The 26074-nt window shown below is 37.8% G+C and overlaps 6 protein-coding genes across 7 annotated transcripts; 1 reads left to right on the plus strand and 5 right to left on the minus strand.

The window, feature by feature from the left end:
• Positions 1–1204: 1204 nt before the first annotated feature.
• On the plus strand, positions 1205–3519 carry LOC104817951 (myrosinase-binding protein 1-like). Its single transcript, XM_010547353.1, has 5 exons — positions 1205–1294; positions 1736–1949; positions 2030–2473; positions 2554–3009; positions 3085–3519. Exons 2-5 carry the CDS (start codon positions 1755–1757, stop codon positions 3334–3336), a joined length of 1347 nt encoding a protein of 448 aa, XP_010545655.1. The 5' UTR covers positions 1205–1294; positions 1736–1754; the 3' UTR covers positions 3337–3519.
• Positions 3520–3972: 453 nt separating this feature from the next.
• On the minus strand, positions 3973–7849 carry LOC104817952 (myrosinase-binding protein 2-like). Of its 2 annotated transcripts, XM_019203011.1 has the most exons (7): positions 7695–7849; positions 6991–7253; positions 5853–6310; positions 5323–5778; positions 4741–5187; positions 4204–4647; positions 3973–4084 (listed from the first exon to the last, which is right to left on the minus strand). In XM_019203011.1, exons 4-6 carry the CDS (start codon positions 5743–5745, stop codon positions 4222–4224), a joined length of 1296 nt encoding a protein of 431 aa, XP_019058556.1. In that variant the 5' UTR covers positions 5746–5778; positions 5853–6310; positions 6991–7253; positions 7695–7849; the 3' UTR covers positions 3973–4084; positions 4204–4221. The 2 variants fall into 2 exon arrangements, with proteins under 2 accessions (XP_019058556.1, XP_019058555.1); XM_019203010.1 differs by having other exon boundaries at positions 3973–4647.
• Positions 5972–7248, minus strand: LOC104818131 (myrosinase-binding protein 2-like). The gene is made up of 3 exons (XM_010547587.1): positions 7033–7248; positions 6470–6718; positions 5972–6310 (listed from the first exon to the last, which is right to left on the minus strand). Exons 1-3 carry the CDS (start codon positions 7246–7248, stop codon positions 5972–5974), a joined length of 804 nt encoding a protein of 267 aa, XP_010545889.1.
• A 1681-nt stretch (positions 7850–9530) lies between the features above and the next one.
• LOC104817955 (jacalin-related lectin 23) lies at positions 9531–12209 on the minus strand. Its single transcript, XM_010547357.1, has 6 exons — positions 12129–12209; positions 11644–11855; positions 11088–11537; positions 10544–10993; positions 9986–10432; positions 9531–9909 (listed from the first exon to the last, which is right to left on the minus strand). Exons 2-6 carry the CDS (start codon positions 11839–11841, stop codon positions 9658–9660), a joined length of 1797 nt encoding a protein of 598 aa, XP_010545659.1. The 5' UTR covers positions 11842–11855; positions 12129–12209; the 3' UTR covers positions 9531–9657.
• A 1668-nt stretch (positions 12210–13877) lies between these two features.
• On the minus strand, positions 13878–18622 carry LOC104817954 (nitrile-specifier protein 2-like). Its single transcript, XM_010547356.2, has 6 exons — positions 18529–18622; positions 16625–16841; positions 16007–16465; positions 15474–15929; positions 15118–15393; positions 13878–14954 (listed from the first exon to the last, which is right to left on the minus strand). Exons 2-6 carry the CDS (start codon positions 16817–16819, stop codon positions 14004–14006), a joined length of 2337 nt encoding a protein of 778 aa, XP_010545658.1. The 5' UTR covers positions 16820–16841; positions 18529–18622; the 3' UTR covers positions 13878–14003.
• A 2903-nt stretch (positions 18623–21525) lies between these two features.
• Positions 21526–24839, minus strand: LOC104817953 (jacalin-related lectin 23-like). Its single transcript, XM_010547354.2, has 6 exons — positions 24737–24839; positions 23798–24002; positions 23229–23681; positions 22676–23119; positions 22146–22571; positions 21526–22054 (listed from the first exon to the last, which is right to left on the minus strand). Exons 2-6 carry the CDS (start codon positions 23993–23995, stop codon positions 21803–21805), a joined length of 1773 nt encoding a protein of 590 aa, XP_010545656.1. The 5' UTR covers positions 23996–24002; positions 24737–24839; the 3' UTR covers positions 21526–21802.
• Positions 24840–26074: the final 1235 nt, after the last annotated feature.

Consider the following 26074-nt stretch of genomic DNA (forward strand, 5'->3'; position numbering starts at 1 on the left):
TTTATATAATATTCTATCCTCAAAAATGAATTTGTTAGTAGGATCCGTCAATCAAAGAAAATACTAAAGATGTGAATTTATGAGGATAAATTATCCGATTTCTTAGATTCTTTTTCTATCTAAAGGGATAACAAAAAAATATTCGAAAATATATCATTCACATATACTCATTTGTATCTACTTAAAGGTATACATAATTATATATATATAATTCACATTTTGGCACACTTTGGAATATAAGTTTTTTTTTGTTGGCATCGTTAGTCTTTGAATTTAAAATAATAAAAAGAAGCTAACAGTATTAATAATTATTTATTGTGAATTTAAAACAATACATAAATACTCAATAATAATAATAACCATCTCAGAAAAAGTAAATAAATAATTGAGGACAAAAATAAAAGTAAATGTCACCATCTCCAAATAAAGTTTATTTTCTTTGGTTTAGTTTAATTTTTCACCCAAACTTCAAACATTTAGTGGGCCCACTGTTATCACAGAGGTTATGCTTTTTCGGACCTTTGTAAAATGTGCGAAAATACATCAAATTATCTTACACGTTATTTTTTCGTGGTTTAGAACAATACGTTAAATACGGAAAATTATCTTAGAAAATTTATAATAATTTTTCCACCAATAGGAGATGATAATTATTATAACGTTATATCCGTAAAACTATGCGTGAATGTAAATATTGGGAAATCGGATTTATAAATATTTGATCTGTACATGATCATTTATTTTTATTTTTTTTTTGCAATATGTGATTATTTTTTAATTATCCGTCCAATGAATATAAATACAAATAAAAACTGTTGACAATATATATATATATATAGAGAGAGAGAGAGACGAGTAATTAAAACTTTAAATAAATAGAATAGATGAAAGAATGAAATCATTTTGAACAAAATACTAGCATCATTTTAAACAATATATTATAGAAATATATAGATTTAAATTTTTAAGAAAAATGTGGACTTTGTGAACGTTTTCCTTCTTTACGAGCAAATTTTCTAACCATTTTTCATGCAACTTTTAAGAAAACTTGGGTTAATAATCCATGAAGTCGTTAGTTACACTCGTTGTACACGTGGTGGAACTGCTTTTCGAGTTTGGTACTAAAATAAAAATATTTATTTTATCATGGCCATTATTATTATTATATTTTCGTCTTATAAACTTTTAAATAAATGAAAAATTATTTAAATAAATGAGTTCTATTAATACCAGACTCATAGTTGCCCATCTCTCATCGCCTTCTCTCTCTTGGTCACAGACTCACAGCACTCAGGTTCCCTCTCTCTCTCGTTCATCGTTTTTTCGACATTAGATTTCTGAAAACATTATGAAAAATGAAATCTCATCTGTCTTAAATGCCACTTTTGATTATCTATTTGGTAAGAATTTAAGTCGCCTGTGCATTTTCTAGATGTTTCTTTTTTTTTTCTGGTATTTTTATAATTTATTTTCAATGTTAATATTTCTGAGTTCCGAAGTGTTGAATAATATAATATTATTAGGAATAAAATAATGAGAAAGTGTGTCCCATAGAATAAAAAAGGAGGAGGGGATATGTTTTCACCAATTCCCTTTAAGTTAATTTACCCTAGTTTTTCACCTAACAGTTATTATTATTATATTGGTACGAAACGATAGTAATGATTTAAATCTTGAGTTACATAACAAAATTCCGAAATAATTTGTAATTAATCACGTTTATTGTATGTTTTAGATAATTAGAAACATCGAAAATGGCACAAAAGGTGGAAGCACAAGGAGGCAAAGGAGGAAACCAGTGGGACGATGGATCCGAACACGACGGTGTGACGAAGATCCATGTCGAAGTTGGTCGGAATGGCATTCAGCACATCAAGTTCGATTATGTACAGAACGGACAAATCAAAGAAGGATCCGTCCACGGTCTCAAACGTAACCGAGTTCAAACGGTGATTAACCTTTTAATTAATTAATTAATTAATTAATTCGGATTACGAACAAATCCCTAATGTTTGGCCCGTTCATGCAGTTTGAGATTAACCATCCCGATGAATATCTCGTATCCGTGGATGGTACGCACGATGACAGCGGTGTTATTCAATCACTTCGGTTTAAGACCAACAAGAACACTTCCGATATCTTCGGATACAACGAGGGTACTTCATTTTCAATCGAAGCTAAGGACAAGAAGGTTGCCGGGTTTCACGGATCTGCTGGCAACGAACTCAATTCGCTTGGAGCGTATTTCGTACCCATTTCATCGTCCTCGCCCGGTTCGTCTGCTCCGTTGAAATTGGAAGCTAAAGGTGGTAACGGAGGAGAATCATGGGACGATGGCGCCCATGATGGTGTGAGAAAAGTGTTGGTCGGACAAGGCGATTCTTCTGTTGTCTATGTCAAGTTCGAGTACGAGAAAGGTGGCGAAATCGTGGCTCGTGATCATGGCAAGAAGACTCTACTAGAGCCCGAAGAGGTCGTTGCCCATTTCTAAACCCTCCTCATATTCATCGATTACATTCTCGTAATCTTGATATTCGGACATCATTATTGCAGTTTGTGCTCGGACATGACGAGTACATCACGTCGGTGGAGGTTTACTACGAGAAAGTATATGGCACTCCGAGCGACGTCATCATGGCTCTAATCTTCAAAACGTCAAAGGGAAGAACCTCTCAGCCATTCGGTATAGTGTCCGGCACAAAAGCTGTGCTCGACGGCAAAGGTGGCAAACTCCTAGGGTTCCATGGACGAGCGGGCGAAGTTCTTAACGCCATTGGGGCGTATTTCTCCGCTACGGCCGCTTCTTCTCTGGCCCCCGCCAAGAAAATCGAAGCTCAAGGCGGCGATTTTGGAGATTTATGGGACGACGGAGCTCATGACGGCGTTAGGAAAGTGCACGTGGGGCAAGGCGATTCCAGTGTCGTGTACGTTAAGTTTGAGTACGACAAGGGCTCAAACCTCGTGGTCGGAGCTGGTCATGGCAAGAAAACGCTTCTTGAGCCTGAAACGGTTGGTGTTCTTTGATCACTACCATCATTCCTGACACTCTTTGAAATATTATTTCTGAATTGAATAATTTTGTAGTTCGAGCTGGACTATCCAAGCGAATACATCATGGCGGTAGAGGGCTACTACGAGAAAGTCTTTGGAATCAAAGCTCCCACAATTACCGCGCTGAGGTTCAAGACGAACAAGCGAACGTCGCAGCCGTTTGGGATGGAGTCCGGTACGAAGTTCGTGCTCGAGGAGAGCGGCAGCAAAATCGTCGGGTTCCATGGACAGGCGGGCGAGCAGCTCCACAAAGTCGGAGTCCACGTGGCTCCGATCACCAACTGATACCTTTCGCGATCCGAACGCATGCAGCTACGGATGGATGAAGGCCTGTCTTTTAAGTTATGAATAAACTGATGGTGGTTTCTGTTTGTTGGCTTGTTGTTTCCCTGAGATGTGTTGTGTTTCCCACTTCTCATGATGAACGGTTTCTATATCCACTCTTAAATAAAAGCATGTTTCATCTTTGTTGGATCTCTCTATATATACATATATACGTATACCTTTTGGTTTCTGATATGAAAGCCGCAAGATTTAGGGTTTCTTTACATAAGAGCGATGGTGGTGAGTCGAATATTCAGATGATTAGGACATATTGAACAAAGCAACCCCTTTATTCAGATAGAGAACATTACATGAAGAGGACATCAACAACACGTTATATCACATTTAGACAGAGAGCACAAACAGAACAGTACAAGGAGAAAAGAAAGAGCAGGAACCGCTTTTATGGTGCTGATGAAGAGAGTTCTCAGTTGGAGATTGGAGCGATATGGACTCCAACTTGATGAATCATGTTGCCGGCTTTTCCATGGAACCCGACGACTCTGATCTTTCTCCTCGAACACGAACTTCTCGCCGGCTTCGATCCCAAATGGTGGGGATGTTTTCTTGTTCGTCTTGAACCTAAGCATGGTAACAACTTCAGCTGGGGCTTCCGTAGATTTTGTCGTAGGTTCCCTCCACCGACGTGATGTAACACCTCCCAAATGGTGGGGATGTCTTCTTATTCGTTCAGATGGTCAACTTCGAACTGAGAAAATTTGTGGGTCAGAACAAGAAACCGCAAGTAAATCAAGAATCCAGACAGTGTATGGAGAGTAGTAATGAATAAATAAAACTCAAGTTGTGAGATAGAGAAATGGAAATCACATCCTCTGTTCCGAGCAGCTATTTCTTCCCACGGCCATCTCCAACCACTGTTTCTGTGCCATTCACGTATGCAAACTTGACAAACGATATACCGATATCGCCTTGACCTACAAGTAACTTTTTCACACCGTCATCCCATAGATTCCCTGCCTCTCCACCTTTCGCTTCAAGTTTCTTGGGGGGAATCAATGGAGTGCTGGTCGGAGCGAAATATGCTCCAAGAGCATAAAGATCTTCGCCAACCTGGCCATGGAACCCGAGAAGTTTTCCGCCTTTGCCATCAAGTGTGAAAGAAATTCCAGCTACAATTCCAAATGGTTGAGAGGTTCTCCCTTTGGATGTTTTGAAGGTAAGGGAGGTAATGACTTCGCTGTCACTGCCATAGATTTTGTCGTAGGTTCCCTCCACTGATGTAATATATTCATCTGGATATTCAAGCACAAACTGCAAAAAATCGAGAATATGTGAACAACTCTACGTATTAATATTAACGAAAGCCATACAATTTAACATTGAACGCAGAAGCAGAAACTATACATCCTCAGTCCCAAGTAGCGTCTTCTTCCCGTGATCACGTGTTTCTGAGTTTCCGCTGTTGTCATAGTGGAACTTCACATACGACACACCAATATCACCTTGACCAACATACACTTTTCTTACGCTGTCGAAAGCACCATCATCAAATGTGTTCCCTCCTTTACCACCTTGGGCTCCAACTTTATTTGGAGGCGACAATGGTGAGGAGGAGGAGGAGATTGGTACAAAATAAGCTCCAAGAGAATTAAGATTCTTATCAGCGTACCCATGAAACCCGACAATCTTCTTATCCTTGACTTCAAGTATAAATTTAGTACCATCATCTCCATATCCAATGATATCAGAAGTCCTCTTATTGGTTTTGAATCGAAGACCCTGAATGATGCCAGAATCATCGTAGTAACCCTCCACGGACACGATATACTCATCGGGATGGGTAATTTCAAACTGCATAAACAGTGAAACTTCATGAAACTGAAATTACAATATCAATAGTTCAAACTACAACATAATGGAAAAGAATGGATGTTGGAGGAAATACAATGAAGTGAAAGAACATAGTAGTAGTATTCTCTTTCGTACCGGCTGTGTGAATGTCCTTTCCTTCGTTCCATGTATTGGACCTTCGTTTAGTTGTACATAATCAAACTTGATGTATTGAAGGCCACCACGACCAATTCCGACAAATATCTTTGTTACACCATCATGGTCTCCTCCATCATCCCATTCTTTGCCTCCCTTTCCTCCTTGTGCTTCCACTTTCTCTTGATCTTGTGGTTGCTGTGCAGGGGAGAGTGGTGCAAAATACACTCCAAGAGCATCTAGAGCAGCAGCAGAACGTCCATGAAAGCCAACGATCTTTTCACTGTCCTTCTCGAGGACAAAACGTGTGCCAGCCACATTCCCAGCTGGTGGAGAGGTTCTTTGCTTCGATGTCTTGAAGATAAGTGAAGTAATGATTGGGAGTCCATGTTGAGGAACTTTGCGGAAGGTTCCCTCTACCATGGTGATATATTCGTCTGGATAGTCAAGCTCAAACTGAAAGAAATGATAAAAGCAATCAACAAAAATAGTGCAAGGGTTGTAGCTATAGAAGCCTAAAAACAGAATACCTCTTTCAATTGTTGCGATTTGTTCTCCACATGCTCACGTACTTCAAGCTTTCCACCCTCGTCATACTCAAACTTCGCATATGTTATACCACCATCACCTTTTCCAATATACACTTTTCTTACACCATCAAATGAACCATCATCCCACACAAATCCACCAGGACCACCTTGTTCTGGCACTTTGTCTTGAACTTGCGGTTTCTTTGAAGGGAAGAATGGAGCAAATACGCTCCAAGAGCATCTAAAGCAGCGGCAGAACGTCCATGAAAGCCAATGAGTTTTCCACCCTCCTTCCCGAGTGAAAAACGGGAGCCAATCACAGATCCAGCTGGTGAAGAGGTTCTTTGCTTTGATGTTATGAAGGTAAGTGATGTAACGATCGGAAGTCCATGTTGAGGGACTTTACCACAGGTTCCGTGTATCATTGTGATATATTCGTCCGGATAGTCAAGAACAAACTGAAAGAAATCATAAAAAATAAATAAAGATAGGGCCTCATAAGCAATCAAAATATTGCAAGTTGAGGAAAAATGGTAGAATGATGTAGCTTGTAGAGCATAAGGGTAGAAGTGACCTCTTTTAATCGTTCTGTTTTCTTCTCCCCCATGCTCACGTACTTCAAGCTTTCCACCTTTATCATACTCAAACTTAACATATGTTACACCGTTATCACCTTCTCCAACATACACTTTTCTTACGCCATCAAATGAACCATCATCCCATACAAATCCACCAGGACCACCTTGTTCGGGCACTTTGTCTTGAGCTTGCAGTTTCTTTGTAGGGAAGAATGGAGCAAAGTACGCTCCAAGTGCATCTAAAGCAGCAGCAGAACGTCCATGAAAGCCAACAAGTTTTCCACCCTCCTTCCCGAGTACAAAACGGGAGCCAATCGCAGATCCAGCTGGTGAAGAGGTTCTTTGCTTTGATGTTATAAAGGGTAAGTGATGTAACGATCGGAAATCCATGTTGAGGGACTTTGCCACAGGTTCCGTGTATCATCGTGATATATTCGTTCGGATAGTCAAGAACAAACTGAAAGAATTCATTAAAAAATAAGCAATCAAAATATTGCAAGTTGAGGAAAAATGGTAGAATGGTGTAGCTTGTAGTTGTAGAGCATAAGGGTAGAAGTGACCTCTTTTAATCGTTCTGTCTTCTTCTCCCCATGCTCACGTACTTCAAGTTTTCCACCTTTATCGTACTCAAACTTCACATACGTTACACCGTTATCACCTTCTCCGACATACACTTTTCTTACACCACCAAATGAACCATCATCCCAAGTAGTTCCTCCTGGACCACCTTGTTCTCCGAGCTTTTCAGAAGTAGACATCGTTGCCTTATGGAGCCATTTGCTCCACTCTCTCGGCCTCGCAGATAACTTGGACACCATTGACACTGGAAATTTTGTTTTGTTTGTTATAAAAAGTACTACAAAAAATTTCTCTAAGTAAAGTCTAGTTATTGAAATAATAAGAGGAGAATCCTGTATAAAACCATAAAATTGTAAAAATATGTCACATATTTATGAACTCCAAAATTTCTAAACATTAACAACAACACATACTCGATAATAACAAATTCTATCACTCAAATAAACCGAAATTAGAGCTCTTAACAATTTTAAAAATTCAACACTTCAGGAAACCGAAACAAGTCGAAACGAAAACTCGTCGATTTCAAATAAGACCAGCACAAACTTCTCGGGCACAATCCGAAACAAGCATCGCGACTCGCGAGCACAAACCCTAAAAATTATGATTTTTTTTACAACCCTAGAACCCTAAATTCATGAGCCCTAATCCCCTATAACCCCTCGCATTTGAAACCGAAACTTACCTTCGAACTCGAAATCACTCCTTTGGCGGGAAAAAGCTTGGTCGTCAATGGAGGAATCTCGCGATGGGGTACAGCTTCCACGACGGAAATGGAGGAATTTTGTTTCTAACGGAGGAAGGGGACGATGTCAAAGTTTTAACCGCGGCAGAGCTAATGATTTTAATATATGCGGTATGCGTTTTTTATCCCTATAAACCGTGTTATATATAAATTTCATACCGTCCCCGGATTTTAAAAACCGAAATCTGACCAAACCGATTCCTGAATTTATTGAAGTGTCAAAAATAGGTGGCAGTGACTTAGCTGACATGGCACCATTGGTGGAGGTGCCAAGAGCCACGTCAGATGCCGGCAATTTTTTTTATCTTTATTTATTTAAGAGCTTTAGAATTCATACATCCGTGTAGTTTTTTATTTTTACAGGTTAAGTAGGCAATATAGCACAAATACCCTTACTTTGCTACATAGACTTCACGGACTACCCTCCAAAACCCTAAAATTTTGGAAAAAAAAATAAAAGGAACAAAAGACATAATTAACCCTCTCACAAAAGTAACGTGATATTCCTCTCTTCATTTTGAATTCATCTCTCTCGTTTTCATTCTTTGATAACTCTTCATTTCTTTCTTAACTTTCTCTCTCTACTCTTATATTTCTCTCAACTCTTTCATTTTCTCTCTTCTCATTTCATTTTTATACATAGAAAAACAAACGAAAAATGGTTATTTCGTTGAGCATATCCTCACCGACGACCTCATATCTTCTTCTTGGGTCGGTCTAAGACAGAACAAATGACAAAAACTGAAGGTAAGTTCATTAATACAAGAGATTGGTTCGATGCATAAACTTTGTGTTTTGGGTTTGAGTTTTATGATTTTTAGAGTGAATCGTGTATTTTTTTTCATGAAAATGAGATAGATGCATAGCAAATCCGTCGAAGAAATGCAAGAAGCGTATATTTAATGCCAAATAAATGTTTGGAGCAATAATGGAACAGATTGACAAAGGTACGTTACATTGGTTACACCGTCTAAAATTTAATTTTGATCACACTGGTCACACTAGTCACATTGGTCACACTGGTCACACTGGTCACACCGTTCAAAATTTAGTTTTGGTCACACTAGTCATATTAGTCATATTGGTCACACTAGTTACACTAGTCACATTGGTCACACCGTTCAAAATTTAATTTTGATCATACTGGTCACACCGTTCAAAATTTAGTTTTGGTCACACTGGTCACGCCGTTCAAAATTTAGTTTTGGTCACACTGGTCACACTGGTCACACTAGTCACACTGGTCACTTGGGCACACTGGTCACACTGGTCACACCGAAAAATTTTAAAATTCACGCGAAAAATTTAACTTTTTGTGGCGGAGGGAGTTTTAAAAATTTTAAAATATTTAAATTTTTTCATAGGGAACCGAAAACTGTTTTCTCTCTCTTCTGTTTCTGTCATTGGGACCCACGTCAATGGGTATTATGGGAATAACATAATTATAAGGGTATGTTTTGAACTAACTTTTTTTTTTTATTTTTGCAGGGGTATGCCTTGAAGTCTTTGTAGCATAATAGGGGTATTTTTGATAAAAGCCCGGTTAAGTAGTTTTATATAGATTCTCCCATAAATATAAAAAGTCGGTTCACGATCAATGATAATCTTGATAGGATGTTATACGGCCTTTTGAACATAATTCAAATCATATATTAATATCTTAAAAATTTTCATCTGACTTTAATATTAGTCCATTACTCTATTTTTTTCATGTTATCCTTTCATTATTTTATGGGTTTATTTTTTCTAGGTTTTACTTTCCATTCACTTTGTAGATAACGTAATTTCACATAAATTTGATTAATTATTATGTAAACGTAAAGAGCATAAATCAAAAGCAGGAAACACACAACCTTATTCAAACACAAACTTAGTCGACTTGGACACAGCTTCTGTCTTTAGATCAGTTGGCGATCGGCATGACATGAACTCCGACCTGATGAACGACATCGCTCGCTTTGCCATGGAATCCGACGATTTTGCTGTCTTTCTCCTCGAGCACGAACCTCGTTCCTGCTTCTAGTCCGAACGGCTGAGATGTCCGTTTGTTTGTCTTGAACCTAAGCATTGTAATAACTTCGGCTTCAGTTCCGAATATCTTATCGTAGCATCCCTCCACCGATGTGATGTATTCGTCCGGATAATCGAGCTCGAACTGCAAAAAAGCCGGTGGATCGATCGGATCAAGAACACATTTTATTGAGCGGATAGTATAGTTGAAGGAAACTGACCTCCTCTGTTCCAAGAAGTGACTTTTTCCCGTGATCGTCTCCGGCTACCTCATTCGAGCCCTTATCGTATCGAAACTTGACAAAGGCCACGCCGAAATCTCCTTGCCCGACATATATCTTCCTCACACCGTCATATACGCCATCGTCCCATGATGATCCTCCATCTCCGCCCTGCGCCTGAAGTTTCTTGGCAGGAACCAAGGGAGCGAAATACGCTCCAAGGGCAGTGAGAGCGTCGCTTGCCCGCCCATGGAATCCGACGAGTCCGAGACCTTCCACCTCGAGCAGAAAGTTACTACCGCCGCTTGCGTTTCCGAACGTCAGAGAGGCTCTTCCGGCGGATGTCTTGAAGGTAAGCGACGTGACGACTTCGCTGCCGAAGAGACTAACCTTGTTGTATGTTCCTTCCACCGATGTGATGTATTCATTCGGATAATCAATCACAAACTGCAACATTTTTTTTTTCAGAAATAAAAAAAAATGAAATGAATATAGCCACACAAAATGCAATGTATATATATAGAAGTTTGATATATATAGTATAGATTGAGAATGGACCTCATGTAGATGTTCCTGTTTCTTCCCATGGTCACGAGCTTCGAGTTTACCATCCCTATCATACTCGAACTTGACGTACGTTATACAGGAATTATCTCGTCCAACGTACACTTTTCTCACACCGCCATAAACATCGTCATCCCAAGGAATTCCTCCGTTCCCGCCTTGCGCTTCCAATTGATAAACAGACGACAAGGGCGAGGAAATTGGCAGGAAATAAGCTCCGAGAGCATCGATAGCATCGCCTTCCCGTCCGTGGAACCCAACGAGCTTGCGACCTTGGTCCTCGAGTACGAACTTCGTGCCCAACGCAGTTCCGTACGTCGGAGAGGTCCTCCCCTTGGACGTTTTGAAGGTAAGCGACGTAACGAAATCAGGGCCGAGGAGAAGAATCGGCTTGTAGGTTCCCTCCACGGCTGTGATGTATTCGTCCGGGTAATCAAGCGCAAACTGCGACAATATCGAATCAAATAATATATAGTTTTAGGATATGTAACTAAGTATATATTATTATTTTTTTCGATATATCAAATATAAAAAGGACCTCTTTTGGTTCTTGAGCTATCTTCCCATGTTCACGTTCCTCAAATACCCCGCCCTTGCCGTACTCGAACTTGACATAAGTCACGCGAGATAAATCTCTTCCGACGCAAACTTTTCTCACGCCCCCGTAAACTCCATCGTCCCAAGAATTTCCTCCGCTACCGCCTCGGATTCCCAACCTATAAACAGGATACGAAGTAGAGAAAATCGGTGAAAAATAAGCTCCGATCGCATCGATCGCTTCCTCCGCCCTCCCGTGGAATCCGACAAGTTTGCGACCTTTGTCCTCGAGTGCGAATTTCGTACCAGAAACCACTCCAAAGGTCTGGGAGATTCTCCCGTCGGACGTTTTGAAGGTAAGAGATGTAATGACGTCAGTGCCAAGAAGTCGGGTTTTGTTGTATGTCCCCTCCACCGACGTGATGTATTCGTTCGGATAGTCAAGCACGAACTGGAATTGATACGTTTTCAAGAATTAGTAACTACTATTGACATAAATAGAAGCCGCAAACCTAGGATTATGGATATAGTTTCCAAGAATAGAAATGGGAAGAAACCTCTTTCGGCTCCTGTTGTATGTTCCCGTGTTCACGTGTTTCGAATTCGCCGCCTTTGTCGTACTCGAACTTGATATACGTGATGCGAGAAAGGTCTCGTCCGACGTACACTTTCCTTACACCATGGTAGACACCATCATCCCACTCGTTTCCTCCATTGCCACCCTGAGCTCCCAACTTTTCGGACAACGTCGGCATCTTTCGAAAATGAACTGAAAAAGTTACAAACTATTTCAGAAGAATCAACACGTGTTTCACGAGTTCATAGATCCTAACCAGAATCTTTACTGTCTCCATACTATGAAACAGAAGAACCGCGTTTGGTAAAAGGACCGTAACACCCTTATTAATAGTAACGATTTGTATGCACTATACAGTATATATAACAAGTCCACTTTAATTTTTCTCATTAATCATAGACAAAAATATACTGATATGATGAGAGAGAAAGCTTATGACTCTGATTCTAGAGAGAGAAAGCTTACCTCTGAGTCCCTGAATCTGAAATCGATCGAGATAGAGAGAGAGAGAGAGAGAGAGTTACGAGTGTGGTGATGCATAGGGAGGATACTGCATGTGTATTTATTGGGTCTCTCTCTACTGTTTCATGTCGTGTTTCACGAGGCTAACGTCACATAATACAATTATATGGGCAATAACTCATTAAAATATTGGTGTTGATTGGTTGTGGTTTATATTTACATTTAATTGTAGATTTTGTTTTATCATTTTCACTTTTTAATTCTCGAGATGATGATGTTAGGTTTATGAGGTTCAATACGTGGCGATATTTTGTCGGTATGAATTTGATTTTCATGGTTGGTGAATTAATATTCGGTCAGTATACTATAAAATGATAAACAGATTACTAAACCAGTCGCTAATAACCGCGAAAAGAATTTACAAGATCATTTAGAGTCAATTTTTGTTTCCGTTGACCTATTTTATACTATTAAATATTAAAAAACTGGCTTTTAAAAATTGATTAAAAGATAGCGTTGGATCGACATTTAATTCGCGGATCATTGACCATGATTCTTGGAATTTGGTATGCGTCCTTTTTTATATTGTTAAGAAAATAAAATACTAAGAATATGAAATTGAAAATTAAAATTAATGTGCTACAGAGTTGTGCAAAAGGTTAGTATTTTATTGTTATTGATTTTTTCAGTGGGACATATGGACCCACATAATCATGCGCATCTGTACCTCCATATTCTTATTTGATTCGGATCATTGAATAATAATAATAATAATAATAATAATAATAATAATAATAATAATAATAATAATAATAATATTAATTTCAAGAGTAGGTTTGAAAGTTTGTGTTGGATTAAAAGACTTTAATCATTCAAGTGCATTATAGGTATCCCTTGTTTGATTAAACTCTATGGCAGACTTTTAAATTTAAAAATATATATAGAAAAATAATTATTTTTATAATCCATTTTAAAATCATTCGAATAAAACGAGAAACTATGATAAATCTGGTGAATTGAAAAGGTTCGTACGAATTAGTTTGCCAGAATTTATTTTATTTTCATAATCTATTTGAAAAATATAAATTTCAAAATTAAATTTGATCAATTGGGAACATTTTTAAGATGATCGATCTTATCTATCTAGTAGGTTGACCAACTGTTCCTTTTTAAAAAGAATAAAATCAAATAAAATCGGATGGGATTTAATTCCGTTTGTTTTTTTACGACAGATTGGATTTAATTCGACTGAGTTATTATCCTTATAAAATCGGCTGATCGATTATTTTTCTGATCGGTTCAATTGTTTATTTTAATCCAAATATGTGTATGTGCATATATATATATATATTAAAATTTCAATATCATGAAATACATACATATATAATAAAACAGTTTTTTTTACAAATACTGTTATCAATTTCTAAATACACTGTTTTTATTTTCTTTGAAAAAGTCCAACATCGTGAAATGCCACATTGTTATTATGTTTGTTGATTTATTGTTGGTTATAATGGGACAACACCGACCGAATTTTATGATTATAACATAACCAAATTTTTAATTTGATTATTGTCTATTTATAATTTTTAATTGATATAATCAACTCGAATCGTTCTATCATTGAATAGGATCGAATCGATTTAAGTTAAAAAATCATTGAATTACGTTTTCACAAAATTAAAAATTAATTAAATGGAACTGTAGACTTAATTTTTTTAAAAAATTTCAATCATAAATCAAACCACAAAATAGACAAACAAGAAATCAATCATAACCACACAAACCAGATGCGTGTCTTTAACGACCGCAACTTTATTGAATTACTAACTGGAAACAGAAAACCATATTGTATATTGCATCGGCATACTAATCAGCTCAGAGATTAGGACTGAAGAAGAAGATATCGCTGACGCGGTCGTTGGTCGGAGTGTTGCCTCCGTACATCAGCAGGCCGTCACGCCCGTCGATGGACGCAGACGCAAACGCGCTCCAACCACGCGGCCCCGGACGCTCCTCGTGCGTTCCATCGACCCATGCGTCGAGTTTCTTCCACTCGTAGGTCTCCGTGTCCAACGCGAAAGTATCCCCGTCGAATTTCCCCGGTCCGATATGCGGCTTCGGGTCCATCTCTATCTCGCCCCCGAATATAACGATGTATCGCCCCACGACCGCAGTGGCAAAAACGCTTCTTGGTGATGGTTTCTCTCCTTTCGTGTCGACCATGGTCCATTTCCCTTGGACGGGATCGAAGAAATGGACATCGTCCATTTCTTCCCCGCAACATCCGTATACAACCCATATCTTCCCTTTCACCACGACCAGTCCCGGAGCCCCTCGTGCTTTACAGGGCTCGCCAGGGGTCGGGAACTGGACCCATCTCCCTTCCCCGACGTTGTAAGCTTCAAGGGTCTTGACCCGCTCTTTAGCGCTGACGCCGCCAAATAAGTAGACGTTCTTGTCATCAGCGATCATGGAGTGGTAGCTCCGAGACGCGGGCCCCTCACCCACGGGGGTTAGTAGCTTCCACTCGTTCGTGAGTGTGTTGTAAGAGTAGAAGCCGGAGTAGTTGCGTTTGCCATCGCGGCCGCCGAAGAGGTAGAGGGTGGGACCGAGGGAGACCATGCAGGCGCCGATGCAGGTGATGTGGGGAATGTCGCCGGTGGCCGGAGCGATTGACCATATCTGAGTCTTGAGATCGAAGACATAGATGTGGCTGTCGATGGGAGTGTTTGGCCGGAACTCGCCGCCGAATGAGTACATTTTGTCTCCCACCACGGCTATGACGTGTGAGCTTCTCTCCGCTGGACCCCTTCCTTGTTGCTTCATCTGTTGAATCCCAAAAAAAAAACATTTTACCAAATTCTTGAAACAATGATTTTGGCTTTTGTAACTGGATCGGATTACGATCATTGACAGAGATTGAAACCTGATATGTTTCGATTTTCCTTAGGTTAGTTGGCAAGAAGTGAAAATTGTGGAATGACTGTACCTTAATCCACTTCCCTAAAGGCTTGGTGAAGCCGGTTGGCACAACGTGAACACCAATCTTGTGAAGTTCATCGCCTGCTTTCCCATGGAAGCCGACGATTTTGCTACCGTTCTCTCCAAGCACGAATTTCGTACCGGCCTCGATCCCAAACGGTGGAGAAGTCCGCTTGTTCGTCTTGAACCTAAGCGAGGTAATGACGGGAGCTTTGATTCCATAGATTTTATCGTAGTAGCCCTCTACCGCCGTGATGTATTCACTTGGATAGTTGAGCTCAAACTGCAAAACATTCAGTTCAGAAATAATATTTCAAAGAATGTTAGGAATGAAAGACTTAAGTTAGTTTAAAGAACATCAACCGTTTCAGGCTCAAGAAGCGTTTTCTTTCCATGACCCGCTCCGACCACGAGCTTTGAGCCCTTGTCGTACTCAAACTTAACGTACACGACACTGGAATCACCTTGCCCGACGTGCACTTTCCTAACGCCGTCGTGAACGCCGTCGTCCCATGAATCTCCCAGATCGCCGCCTTGAGCTTCGATTTTCTTGGCGGGGGACAGAGAAGAAGCGGCCGAAGCAGCAAAATACGCTCCAATGGCGTTAAGAGCTTCGCCCGCTCGTCCATGGAACCCTAGGAGTTTGCCACCTTTGCCGTCGAGCACGGCTTTTGTGCCGGACACTATACCGAATGGCTGAGAGGTTCTTCCCTTTGACGTTTTGAAGATCAGAGCCATGATGACTTCGCTCGAACTGCCATATACTTTCTCGTAGTAAACCTCCACCGACGAGATGTACTCGTCTTGTCCAAGCACAAACTGCAATAATGTCCGAAAATCAAGATTATGATCATGTATTCCATGAATACGAGGAGGGTTTAGAAATGGGCAACGACCTCTTCGGGCTCTAGTAGAGTCCTCTTGCCATGATCACGAGCTACGATTTCGCCACCTTTCTCGTACTCGAACTTGACATACACGACAGAAGAATCGCCTTGTCCGACCAACACTTTTCTTACACCATCATGAGCACCATCGTCCCATGATTCTCCTCCGTTACCACCTTTCGCTTCCGATTTCAACGGAGGAGACAGAGACGAACCGGGCGAGGACGATGAACTCGGTACGAAATATGCTCCAAGCGAATTGAGATCGTTACCAGCAAACCCATGAAACCCGACAATCTTCTTGTCCTTGGCTTCAATTGAAAACGAAGTACCATCATCCACGTCGTATCCGAAGACATCGGTAGTGTTCTTGTTGGTCTTGAACCGTAGCGATTGAATGATACCGTTGTCATCATAGTACGTACCATCCACGGATACGAGATATTCATCAGGATGGTTAATCTCAAACTGCGAAACCCAAAAGGCATACGATTGAATACATATACGTATACGTAGCATCAATGTTATAAGACTATACGAGTATATTTAGCTTTTAAATCCTATGATTAACGTCAGAATTGGATTCACTAATCGCCGCAATACGTATTAAATAAAAACGTTAATCACCGTTTGAACTCTGTTACGTTTGAGACCGTGGACCGATCCTTCTTTGAGTTGTCCGTTTCGGACATAATCGAACTTGATGTGTTGAATGCCTTTGCGACCAACTTCTATGTGAATCTTCGTCACACCGTCGTGTTCGGATCCATCGTCCCATTGCTTTCCTCCTCTGCCTCCTTGCGCTTCCACCTTTTGTGCCATTTTCGATGTAGTTTCTAATTATCTAAAACATAAAATAAAAACGTGATTAATACAAATTATTTCGGGACTTTAATTGTTATATATCTCAAGATTTAAATCATGATGGTTCTGTGGAAAAAAAAACGAACAATTATAATATAATGGTGTTTAACGTTGGATGAACGGAATCAAACTCGGATTCGATTTATTTCGAATTTTAAAAATTAATAACGAAAAAGTTAATCCATGATAATTCGATTCGGTTTCAGTTTGTAGTTAATCCATGTTTGTGGCTGTCCGAAGGGAAAGACGAGGCGGATAAAAAGGTGAACTTTAACTGTAGGGTTGAAATTGATGAAACCATATCCTGTGTCGTCCTTCCCCTTTTTCTGGGCCCTACTTTCTTTCGTTACTTTATTTACTTTGCATGTGCATCTTCTTTAAATTATTGCTCTTCCATACTCCCTTTCATTATAATTATCGTTTCACACTTTTTAAATTTTTTTTAAAAAAAATCATATATACCCTTATTAAAAAATATCCAAATTAATACTCTATTGAAATTTACTAATTTTAATTAAAGATAAAATTGAAATTTTTATTAAAAATCTCTTAGAAAATCTAAAATGATAATTATTTTAAAACAAAAAATAATTTTTTTATTAATACTTCTACCATTGTCAAGGAAAACCGCTCAATTCTTTCAGATTGGTTCTCCTATCGGAAAGTATTCCACCCCGACACTGCACGAACTAGCAAGCTTTTTTTTTTTTGAATAATCCGGAAGTTCACCGAGTCTTTGACCCGACTACATTTACCAGAGGACCGGAGAAACCCAGGCGAATGCCTCTTCCCATGCTTGGATTTGAACCCAGGGTGAAAATATCCTTTGCATATTCTCTCACCACTAGGCCACCCAAACTTGGGTAGCAAACCTATTTTGTATTCACTAAGGGTGGTCGTTTCGGTTTTGTTCTTTGAAACCGGACCAAAACGGACCGAAAAACCGAATATTTTTAAAGAAAATCTATCTTTTTTTTAATAAAAGAGAATCTCTACCCATGTATAATATAAAAACCGATTGGTACATATTTTCGCAAAACCAAAAAAAATGAACCGATCCATTCACGTCCAAAAACCAAACCGTTTCTCAAAACATCCACCCTAGTATTCACTAGTGTTCTTGGCTTTCTTTTGGAACATGGTATTTCGATGTAGACAGCTACGGCTCGATCTGTTATAAACATTCTTTTATAAATTAATTTAACCTTTTATTAAAAAATAATCTCTAAAATAACGTTTATACTGAAATGGACTACTCAAAAGTCGAAAGTAGACTAAAAGAAATAATAATAATAATAATAATAATAATAATAATAATAATAATTATTATTATTATTATTAACTTTTTTTAGCACGGCAACAAAAATCAATGTAAAAGTAGGGAAGTGGTTGAAAAATATTCATTATTTTGGGCTCGGAAAAAAATCTATAGGTTTATTTTCTCAAACATTTTATAACTTCGGAACTTTTATTAGCTGCCATATAATTCGCAAATCTCATTTAAGAAACAAAGAGAAACGAAGAATAATTTTATGATAATAGTAATATTAACTAATGATTTAAGTGTCAAAACAAAGAATATATAATTACATAATATTATATTATGTAATAAATATATGTAAATTAACACTTGAAAAACTTAAGGGAGAAAGTGAGAGAGACGATACCTGAGTTTGTGAGCTCCTTCTATTGAGAGGGAGAAGGGGTGAGAGATTTGTGGTCGTGATAATGGATGTGGAATTGGCATGTATTTATTGACCTCCATTTTTTGGTTGCTTCCATTGCTTTCCCCACGCTATTTTCATTTAGGAAATAAAAATGTTTTATGCATTTCTTCGAAATATCTAATTTTCACAATTCAAATGTCTGAATATACGTATTTTTCATATATAATTTTAGGTTATGATTTGTATTTGTGAAATTATTGTTAATTAATATGGTAAGTATTGATATGAGCTACTGGTTATTTGATCTTTCAATTTCTTGTTTTAGTTTCTTACAATAGACGTGATTATGATTTTGGTATTTGTGGAAAATATTTTTAAATATCGAAAAGTAGAATTTCTGCAAATTATAAATTTTCGTACAAATTGTTTAATTCTGTCCGGATTGACGAACCAGAAAATGTTTGCCATTTATGTTTGTTATATTTATAATCTACTTTGTAAAATTATTTAAAATAATTTTAAGTCTACTATTTATGATCTAAAATATTTTAATATAGAAAATATAAAAAGAACTATTCTTTAACTTTGCTTCTCTCATTTAATTATTTTTCCTCTCACCATTTTAAAATTTATTTTATCTCTTCAAAAAAATTTTATATTTTTTTTGTTAAAATCATGACCATCTGTTTGTATTTTGACGACAGCAGTAGCTGGCAGTTGCATAGAAATTTTAATATTAAATGTAATTAATTTCATGTACTCTTCGTGTGTTACCTACCTTCTTTTTATAAAATTTTTAAAATTATTTTATCCTTTCTACTAATTTTTACCATTTTTCATGTTAAAATTATGACCGATTGTATATCTTTTTAAGATAAAAACATGAGTAGTTGAATAGAAAATTTTAATATTGATTAATTTAATTTCATACACTTTTCATGTATTACTTTTTTCTTGTAACTGATTATGTAGAAAATTGAAATCGCGTGTCATTTTAACAACAATCAGGAGGTAATTAGGATATAAAATAAATTATGTAGGATAAGAAAAAAATTATACTACAATTTTTCAGTATATGACGGAACAATAACCACTGTATAATTTTTATATTTTTTTTCTAATTAAAATAATTTTCGATTGTATATCTTTTTAAGATAAAAACATGAGTAGTTGAATAGAAAAACTTTAATATTGAATATATTAAATTTCATATACTTTTCTCGTACTACATTTCCATTGTAACTGATTTTGTAGAAAATTGAATCATACGTTATTTTAACAAAAATCACGAGGCTAGGATATAATAAATTATGTAGGTTAAGTGTTATATTCTGGATATTGATGAGAGTTGAAATTGATTGCCGACGTGAAATGAATAATAAACGTTTTTTAACAGATTGTTTAGGTATGAGTGATACGAGGACGAATCCAACGTATCGTAATGAGAAGGGTTCGAACGTATGTATATATATGACACTATATAATCAATAATAACTTAAAAAATTAATTAAACTATTTATTTCAACAAGATATATGTATATTTTCAATTGTTTATCTTGAGAACGTATTCGCTCAGAAATAAATTAAGATGAATATTCTCTCAAATTGATATAAAACACGAATTAAAAAATTTCGTATTCATCTAGTTTAATTGATTGAAAATTACAATCCAAATATTCTAGTTTCACAAATGTAAACATCTATTCCCTCTAAATTCAAAACATTTTTTTTTATTTTATTTTTCAACCATATAATAAACTCTAACATTTTAAATTCAGCAAATTAATCTGATTATCCTGCATGAATCTATAACATTTTGGACCGACGTGACAAGTAAACTCTTGGACCGATGTCAAAGCCGTTACATTCATTTTACACGTGACGGAAATGCTACTATTGTTTGGTACTTCGGTGTCTATTATCCGACCATCTCGGATGATTGTTTATCCTTCACCTTCAATTTGTATTATTTATCCTTTATGTTCAAATTGTATTTTATAATTGAACTTTTTTTGTTAAAATTGTATTATTTATCCTTTATGTTAAAATAAACACACGGAGACTTTCGATAATTAAAAGCATATATTCAAATTGTATTTCCCTTAGTTTAAATCCTGTATTATTAATCGTTTATTTTTTTTCCTGAGTGTTGTTTGCGTATTTAATGTCTCGCATGTCTCTAGAGATAAATCTAAATTGCTCTTAAATGATATAATTTTTTTCAAATATAATTAATTGCATATCGATAAAGTCAAACCAGTACTTGCATGCTAGCGTTATCGTGGCCTTTATTATGGTCAATATTTTATTGGGGGTAAGTTCCCAATATATATATATAAAAAAACAAACGAAATTAGCAAAATATTTTATAAAAATAAATAATTTTTATGTGCTATACTTTTTTAAAATACCAAGACTATCACTGTTTTTTTGGTTTTTTTGGTGTGATAATCTCTATATGTTTTGTTATTTAATTTTAGTTTTTTAATATTTTTTTTATTTCCTCTATTCTTTATAATTTATCTAATATATTCAAATATTTTTGTTATGAAAATCCGGAAGAAGAGAAATAGAATTCAGAATTAAAAAAAAAAAAAAGCTGTGAGAGACCAAGTTACAAATGTTGCAGGGTTCAAGGTAGGAGTGGGTACGGGTGAGATACGCAGAGAATACGTACAGGGTACCCAGACTCGTACCCTAAGGGCTCGGGTATCAAAATTTGATACCTGGACTCAAGTGCCCGGCCAGCAAGAACCAAGCAAGATATCTGGGTATCCGTGGGCACACGGATGCTGAATGAACTTCCTGATGGAAGCAGCAAAAGATGATGAACTAGAAGCAGAAGCAGGGAGAGCAACCCACGTAGATTGCTGGAGAGAGAGTCCTCAATCAAATCCAATCAACTGAGGAAGAGAGTAGAACGACAAATCGGAATCAAGGGCCGAGCGTGAGGAATCCACAGACAGTGGGCAGCAGAAAGAAGGTGAGTCGGACGGCGATGAAGAAGGTCCCCCGGGAGTCTGAGAGACGGGGAGGAATACAATAAAAACGTAAGAAACCCTAATACACTCTTATTCGGTTCGATTAATAACCGATATACAATGCAACCCTCATCGACCAAACAAAGAACGACACCGAAAAGCAGGTCAACAACATAAGAAGATGAGAAACAGAGCAACAACACAACTCCACGACACACTTATTCAAACTTATTCGGCAGTGTGCGTAGTTAGACACGGACACTGATCTCGTCTCTGCGACGAGAGAGCTTTGATCAGTTGGAGATCGGCAAGACGTGAACTCCGACTTGATGAACAACGTCGCTCGCTTTTCCATGGAACCCCACGATTTTGCTACCTTTCTCCTCGAGCACGAACTCCGTCCCGGCATCGAGCCCGAACGGCGGGGACGTTCGCTTGTTCGTCTTGAACCTAAGCACCGTTATGATCTCGCCTTGAATTCCCGCGATTTTGTCGTAACGCCCTATAACCGATGTGATGTACTCGTCCGGATAATCGAGCTCGAACTGAAAAAAGATTGCCAAATCGGAACAAGAACGCATGTTAGGGACGATAATTTGAATTGAAACTTGGGTTATAAATGATAAACGAAATGACCTCTTCTGTTCCGAGGAGCGTCTTCTTCCCGTGATCGTCCCCGGCTACAACTTTCTCGCCCTTATCGTACACAAACTTGACGAAAACTACACCCGAATCGCCTTGTCCGACGTATATCTTCCTCACACCGTCATGTGGACCGTCATCCCATGCAGTCCCTACGTTTCCGCCATGCGCTTCAAGTTTCTTGGATCGAGATATTATCGGACCAAAATATGCTCCGAGAGAGTCGACGGCATCGCCCGCCCGACCATGGAAGCCGACGATTCTGCTTCCTTTCCCTTCGAGCACAAATTTCGTACCGGACACAACACCAAACGTAGGAGATGTCCTCTTCTTAGATGTTTTGAAACTAAGCGACGTTACAACGTTGCGGAAGGTTCCTTCCACTTCCGTGATATGTTCGTTCGGGTAATCAAGCGCAAACTGCAACATATTCCAATAAAAGAAATGCTTGTCAACACATATAATCAAACGGAAATTCAAACTATATACAAAACTTTGAATTGTATGAGCATGAAATCGCCTACCTCGATAGGTTGTTGCACTATCTTTCCATGATCATGGGCTTGAAATTTTCCAGCCTTGTCGTACTCGAACTTAACATAGGATATATCCGAATTGTTCCGCCCGGCGTAAACTTTCCTTATACCGTCATGGGTGCCATCATCCCAAGCATTCCCACCACTTCCACCCTTCGCGTGCGATTTGTAAGGAGGAGTTAAGGAACTCGGCACGAAATAAGCTCCGAGGGCGTCAAGGGCATGGCCGGAACGTCCATGGAACCCGATAAGTTTCCCCCCCTTGTCCTCGAGTACAAATTTCGTACCCGTCACGATTCCGACCAATGGAGAAGCTCTTTGTTTAGACGTTTTGAGGCTAAGTGACGTAACAATCGTATTGCCAAAATGGCCAACGAAGCTGTAAGTTCCCTCCACAGATGTGATATACTCTTCCGGGTAATCAAGCACGAACTGCAATAATTTTCCACGTAGAGAGAAAGGTGGTCATATATATAAGCAAATCAAGTACATAAAAATCAAACTATATGAAAAGTTTCAAAGTATAGAAGCAGGGAAAGACCTCTATCGGTGATTGGGCCCTCCTCCCATGATCACGCGATTCCAATAGACCGCCCTTATCATAGTCGAACTTAACGTAAGTCACGCAATGATCATTTCTTCCGACATAAACTTTTCTTACACCGTCGTAGGTGTCGTCATCCCAGAGATCTCCTCCATTGCCACCTTGTGCATCCAGTTCTTTGATAGGATACGAGATCGATGAAACTCGGGCGAAATAAGCGCCGAGAGAATCGAGAGCGTTTCCTGTTCGTCCATGGAACCCGACAATTCTACGACCTTTGTCTTCAATTACAAATCTTGTGCCGACATCAGAGCCGAACCTCGGAGAGGTTCTCCCCTTTGATGTTTTGAAGGCAAGGGACGTAACAACGTCCGTACCACCACAGATTTTGACATTTCTGTACGTTCCCTCCACCGATGTGATGTATTCGTTCGGATAGTCGAGCGCAAACTGCGAGGGTATAGGGTTTAGGATTAGGGTTTCTCGTAACATATTCCGCTGAATTGAATAATCAAGCCCTGTCTATCCAAATGTTCATAGTCGTGATGGGAGTTGTATATTATCACCTCTTGAGGTTGTTGCTGGATTTTCCCATGATCACGTGTTTCGAATCTGTCTCCATTGTCGTACTCGAACTTGACGTAAGTTATGCGCGTGAAATCTCGTCCGACGAACACCTTTCTTATCCCGAGGTAAGCTCCATCGTCCCATCCACTCCCCCCGCCGCCGCCATAAGCTCCCATCTTTTTCGACATCGCAGCCATTTTTGATCTTCAAACGACATGAAAACAACACACAACTGCTTCATAATGTTTCATGGAACACAAGGAACCAGTATCGAGAAGAGGGATGAAAAACCAATATGAGTCTACGATTTCAGATCTGTAAAAAAGTGATATGTCGCGGTACTTGGACAATTTAAGATTAGTCCATGAGCAAACAAATGGAGAAAGTAAAAAAAGTTTTTTTTTTTAACTTCTACTTTATTGTTTGTTTACTTATACTTTTTCCTACCATTTTTACTTTTGCTTTTGACTTTTGAGCCCTCTATTATTGAAAACCATCTTTACAATAACTTAATAAAAAATAATATGTTTTTTTTCCAGATTTTTTGTGGGTTTGAATAAGAAACGCTGCTCTAATTTTTGTCCTTTATATAAATCAAACCGATCAAACTATCACACTAGTAACGATTTTTATTCTAATTTTCATGTTATTCAATTTTTGGCAACAACTTATCATTTCTATCAATTAGATAGATACCCACAACCCAGAACTTGACAAAAATAAATGGAAATTTGATGAACAACAGCTCGAGAATTTTTCTGTAGATTAAATTATAATCCTCGTGTTAAATTAAAATTCTATTTAAAAAAATAATTATGGGTATCCTAGTTCCCCACGAAAATCATATAATAAGTACTTTAAAATAGATATTTGAGAAATAAATTTAATTAAAAAATGTTAAATAAAACATATTAAAATAAAGATAAGATGTATTTCACCTTCTTCGGGTTTGTGTTCTCCAATCGAGAAGAGGAAACGCAAGAGTGAGTTGTAGGTGACGCTCCAACGATGTCTATTTATTGCCCCATTTGGTACCGATATTATTATTTTCTCTAATTTTACAAACTTCATAAATCGCATCGTAGAGCTTTAATATTTGAGCTTTTTATAATATTATTAAATTCCATGAGTGGGAAAAAAAAAATACATATACGACCCAATATGTTGTAAGAATATATGTTGTAAAAAAATACATATACTATCCATGAATGATCTTTTTTTTTTCACCCAAAAGTGGGCGGCCATTGGCGAAGAGGTGACAAAGTCATCTTCGACGGATGCGAATCCATTGGTGGGGAGGAGGGAACGCAATTAATTGCGTGTCTAAAGGCTGACTCCGGTCCCAGGAGATTAAGTGGGCCGAAGGCCCGACGAACCTACTACTTATAAAAAAAAGAATATATTTTTTCATATTGGGATTACAGGAATTAATTGTATTATTTAATTTTATATTATAATCCTCTACACACGAGTTTCATCAATCGGTTACACACGTGGTACACGTGACGGTAATGGACCCAGGCATTAGTTAACAAACTCGAATTGAATTATTATTTTCAAATTAGACGTCTTGAAAAAAAAAATTTGTTTGTTGGTTAATGACAAACAAACCATTATATAAGACATTAAAGCAAAAGATGAAAATTCGAGAAAAAATACTTTTATTTTACAAGTTTTCACACAAAAAACTTCTATTAGTTTATAGTAATACAAATTAACAAAGTGATTAATTTCATATGGTAATAGCCTAATGCTTCTATATAATTAAGCAATGTGAAAATTGTCTATTAAACCATTAATTAAGTTGTTAATTACTGCAGTTAGGTACTATGGTATTATACGATTATATGAAGCACCAAAAAAAAAGTCATGGGCTAACTACTTTTGAAGCACATGACTAAAATGTGACTGACCCTCACTGTTAACTACCCTAGAGAAAATGTGTATCCTTTATAATGGTCTGTCCATAAATATCAAATTTATTTTTGTGGCCAAATATAATATACATAAATGAACCATTTCATATGATTTTATAGGATATCCACGTCATTTATGATTTTGATTGGACGGAAACGATACAACATAAAAAAATCACAATTTGTATTTTGGTGCTCGTCACAATCACGGTTTTGTTTGTATCACAACTCTACGTTACAACTCGATTCACAATATATGAAACACATTTTTATTTTTTATTTCTCAGGGGCGACTGGTTGCACCGCCGCCATCCGCAAACGGAGCGGTTGTGATTTCCGGCGGTTGCAGGCGGTTGAAAA

This window comes from Tarenaya hassleriana, unplaced genomic scaffold (assembly GCF_000463585.1).
Source record: "Tarenaya hassleriana unplaced genomic scaffold, ASM46358v1 Cleome28, whole genome shotgun sequence".
Classification (NCBI taxonomy): Eukaryota; Viridiplantae; Streptophyta; class Magnoliopsida; order Brassicales; family Cleomaceae; genus Tarenaya; species Tarenaya hassleriana.

Coding starts and splice junctions, on each gene's coding strand:
- LOC104817951 (XM_010547353.1), top strand. CDS start 1,755: ATGGCACAAAAGGTGGAAGCACAAGGAGGCAAAGGAGGAAACCAGTGG. Junction 1,950..2,029: donor AACGTAACCGAGTTCAAACG/GTGATTAACCTT, acceptor CCGTTCATGCAG/TTTGAGATTAACCATCCCGA. Junction 2,474..2,553: donor CTCTACTAGAGCCCGAAGAG/GTCGTTGCCCAT, acceptor TCATTATTGCAG/TTTGTGCTCGGACATGACGA.
- LOC104817952 (XM_019203011.1), bottom strand. CDS start 5,745: ATGGTAGAGGGAACCTTCCGCAAAGTTCCTCAACATGGACTCCCAATC. Junction 5,188..5,322: donor AAAGGACATTCACACAGCCG/GTACGAAAGAGA, acceptor CTGTTTATGCAG/TTTGAAATTACCCATCCCGA. Junction 4,648..4,740: donor CGCTACTTGGGACTGAGGAT/GTATAGTTTCTG, acceptor GATTTTTTGCAG/TTTGTGCTTGAATATCCAGA.
- LOC104818131 (XM_010547587.1), bottom strand. CDS start 7,248: ATGGTGTCCAAGTTATCTGCGAGGCCGAGAGAGTGGAGCAAATGGCTC. Junction 6,719..7,032: donor ATAAAGGTGGAAAACTTGAA/GTACGTGAGCAT, acceptor GTACTCGGGAAG/GAGGGTGGAAAACTTGTTGG. Junction 6,311..6,469: donor ATAAAGGTGGAAAGCTTGAA/GTACGTGAGCAT, acceptor GATTTCTTTCAG/TTTGTTCTTGACTATCCGGA.
- LOC104817955 (XM_010547357.1), bottom strand. CDS start 11,841: ATGCCGACGTTGTCCGAAAAGTTGGGAGCTCAGGGTGGCAATGGAGGA. Junction 10,433..10,543: donor AACAGGAACATCTACATGAG/GTCCATTCTCAA, acceptor AAAATGTTGCAG/TTTGTGATTGATTATCCGAA. Junction 9,910..9,985: donor CACTTCTTGGAACAGAGGAG/GTCAGTTTCCTT, acceptor GCTTTTTTGCAG/TTCGAGCTCGATTATCCGGA.
- LOC104817954 (XM_010547356.2), bottom strand. CDS start 16,819: ATGGCACAAAAGGTGGAAGCGCAAGGAGGCAGAGGAGGAAAGCAATGG. Junction 15,394..15,473: donor CGCTTCTTGAGCCTGAAACG/GTTGATGTTCTT, acceptor AATGTTTTGCAG/TTTGAGCTCAACTATCCAAG. Junction 14,955..15,117: donor CTTTAGGGAAGTGGATTAAG/GTACAGTCATTC, acceptor GGGATTCAACAG/ATGAAGCAACAAGGAAGGGG.
- LOC104817953 (XM_010547354.2), bottom strand. CDS start 23,995: ATGGCTGCGATGTCGAAAAAGATGGGAGCTTATGGCGGCGGCGGGGGG. Junction 23,682..23,797: donor TCCAGCAACAACCTCAAGAG/GTGATAATATAC, acceptor ATACCCTCGCAG/TTTGCGCTCGACTATCCGAA. Junction 23,120..23,228: donor GGGCCCAATCACCGATAGAG/GTCTTTCCCTGC, acceptor AAATTATTGCAG/TTCGTGCTTGATTACCCGGA.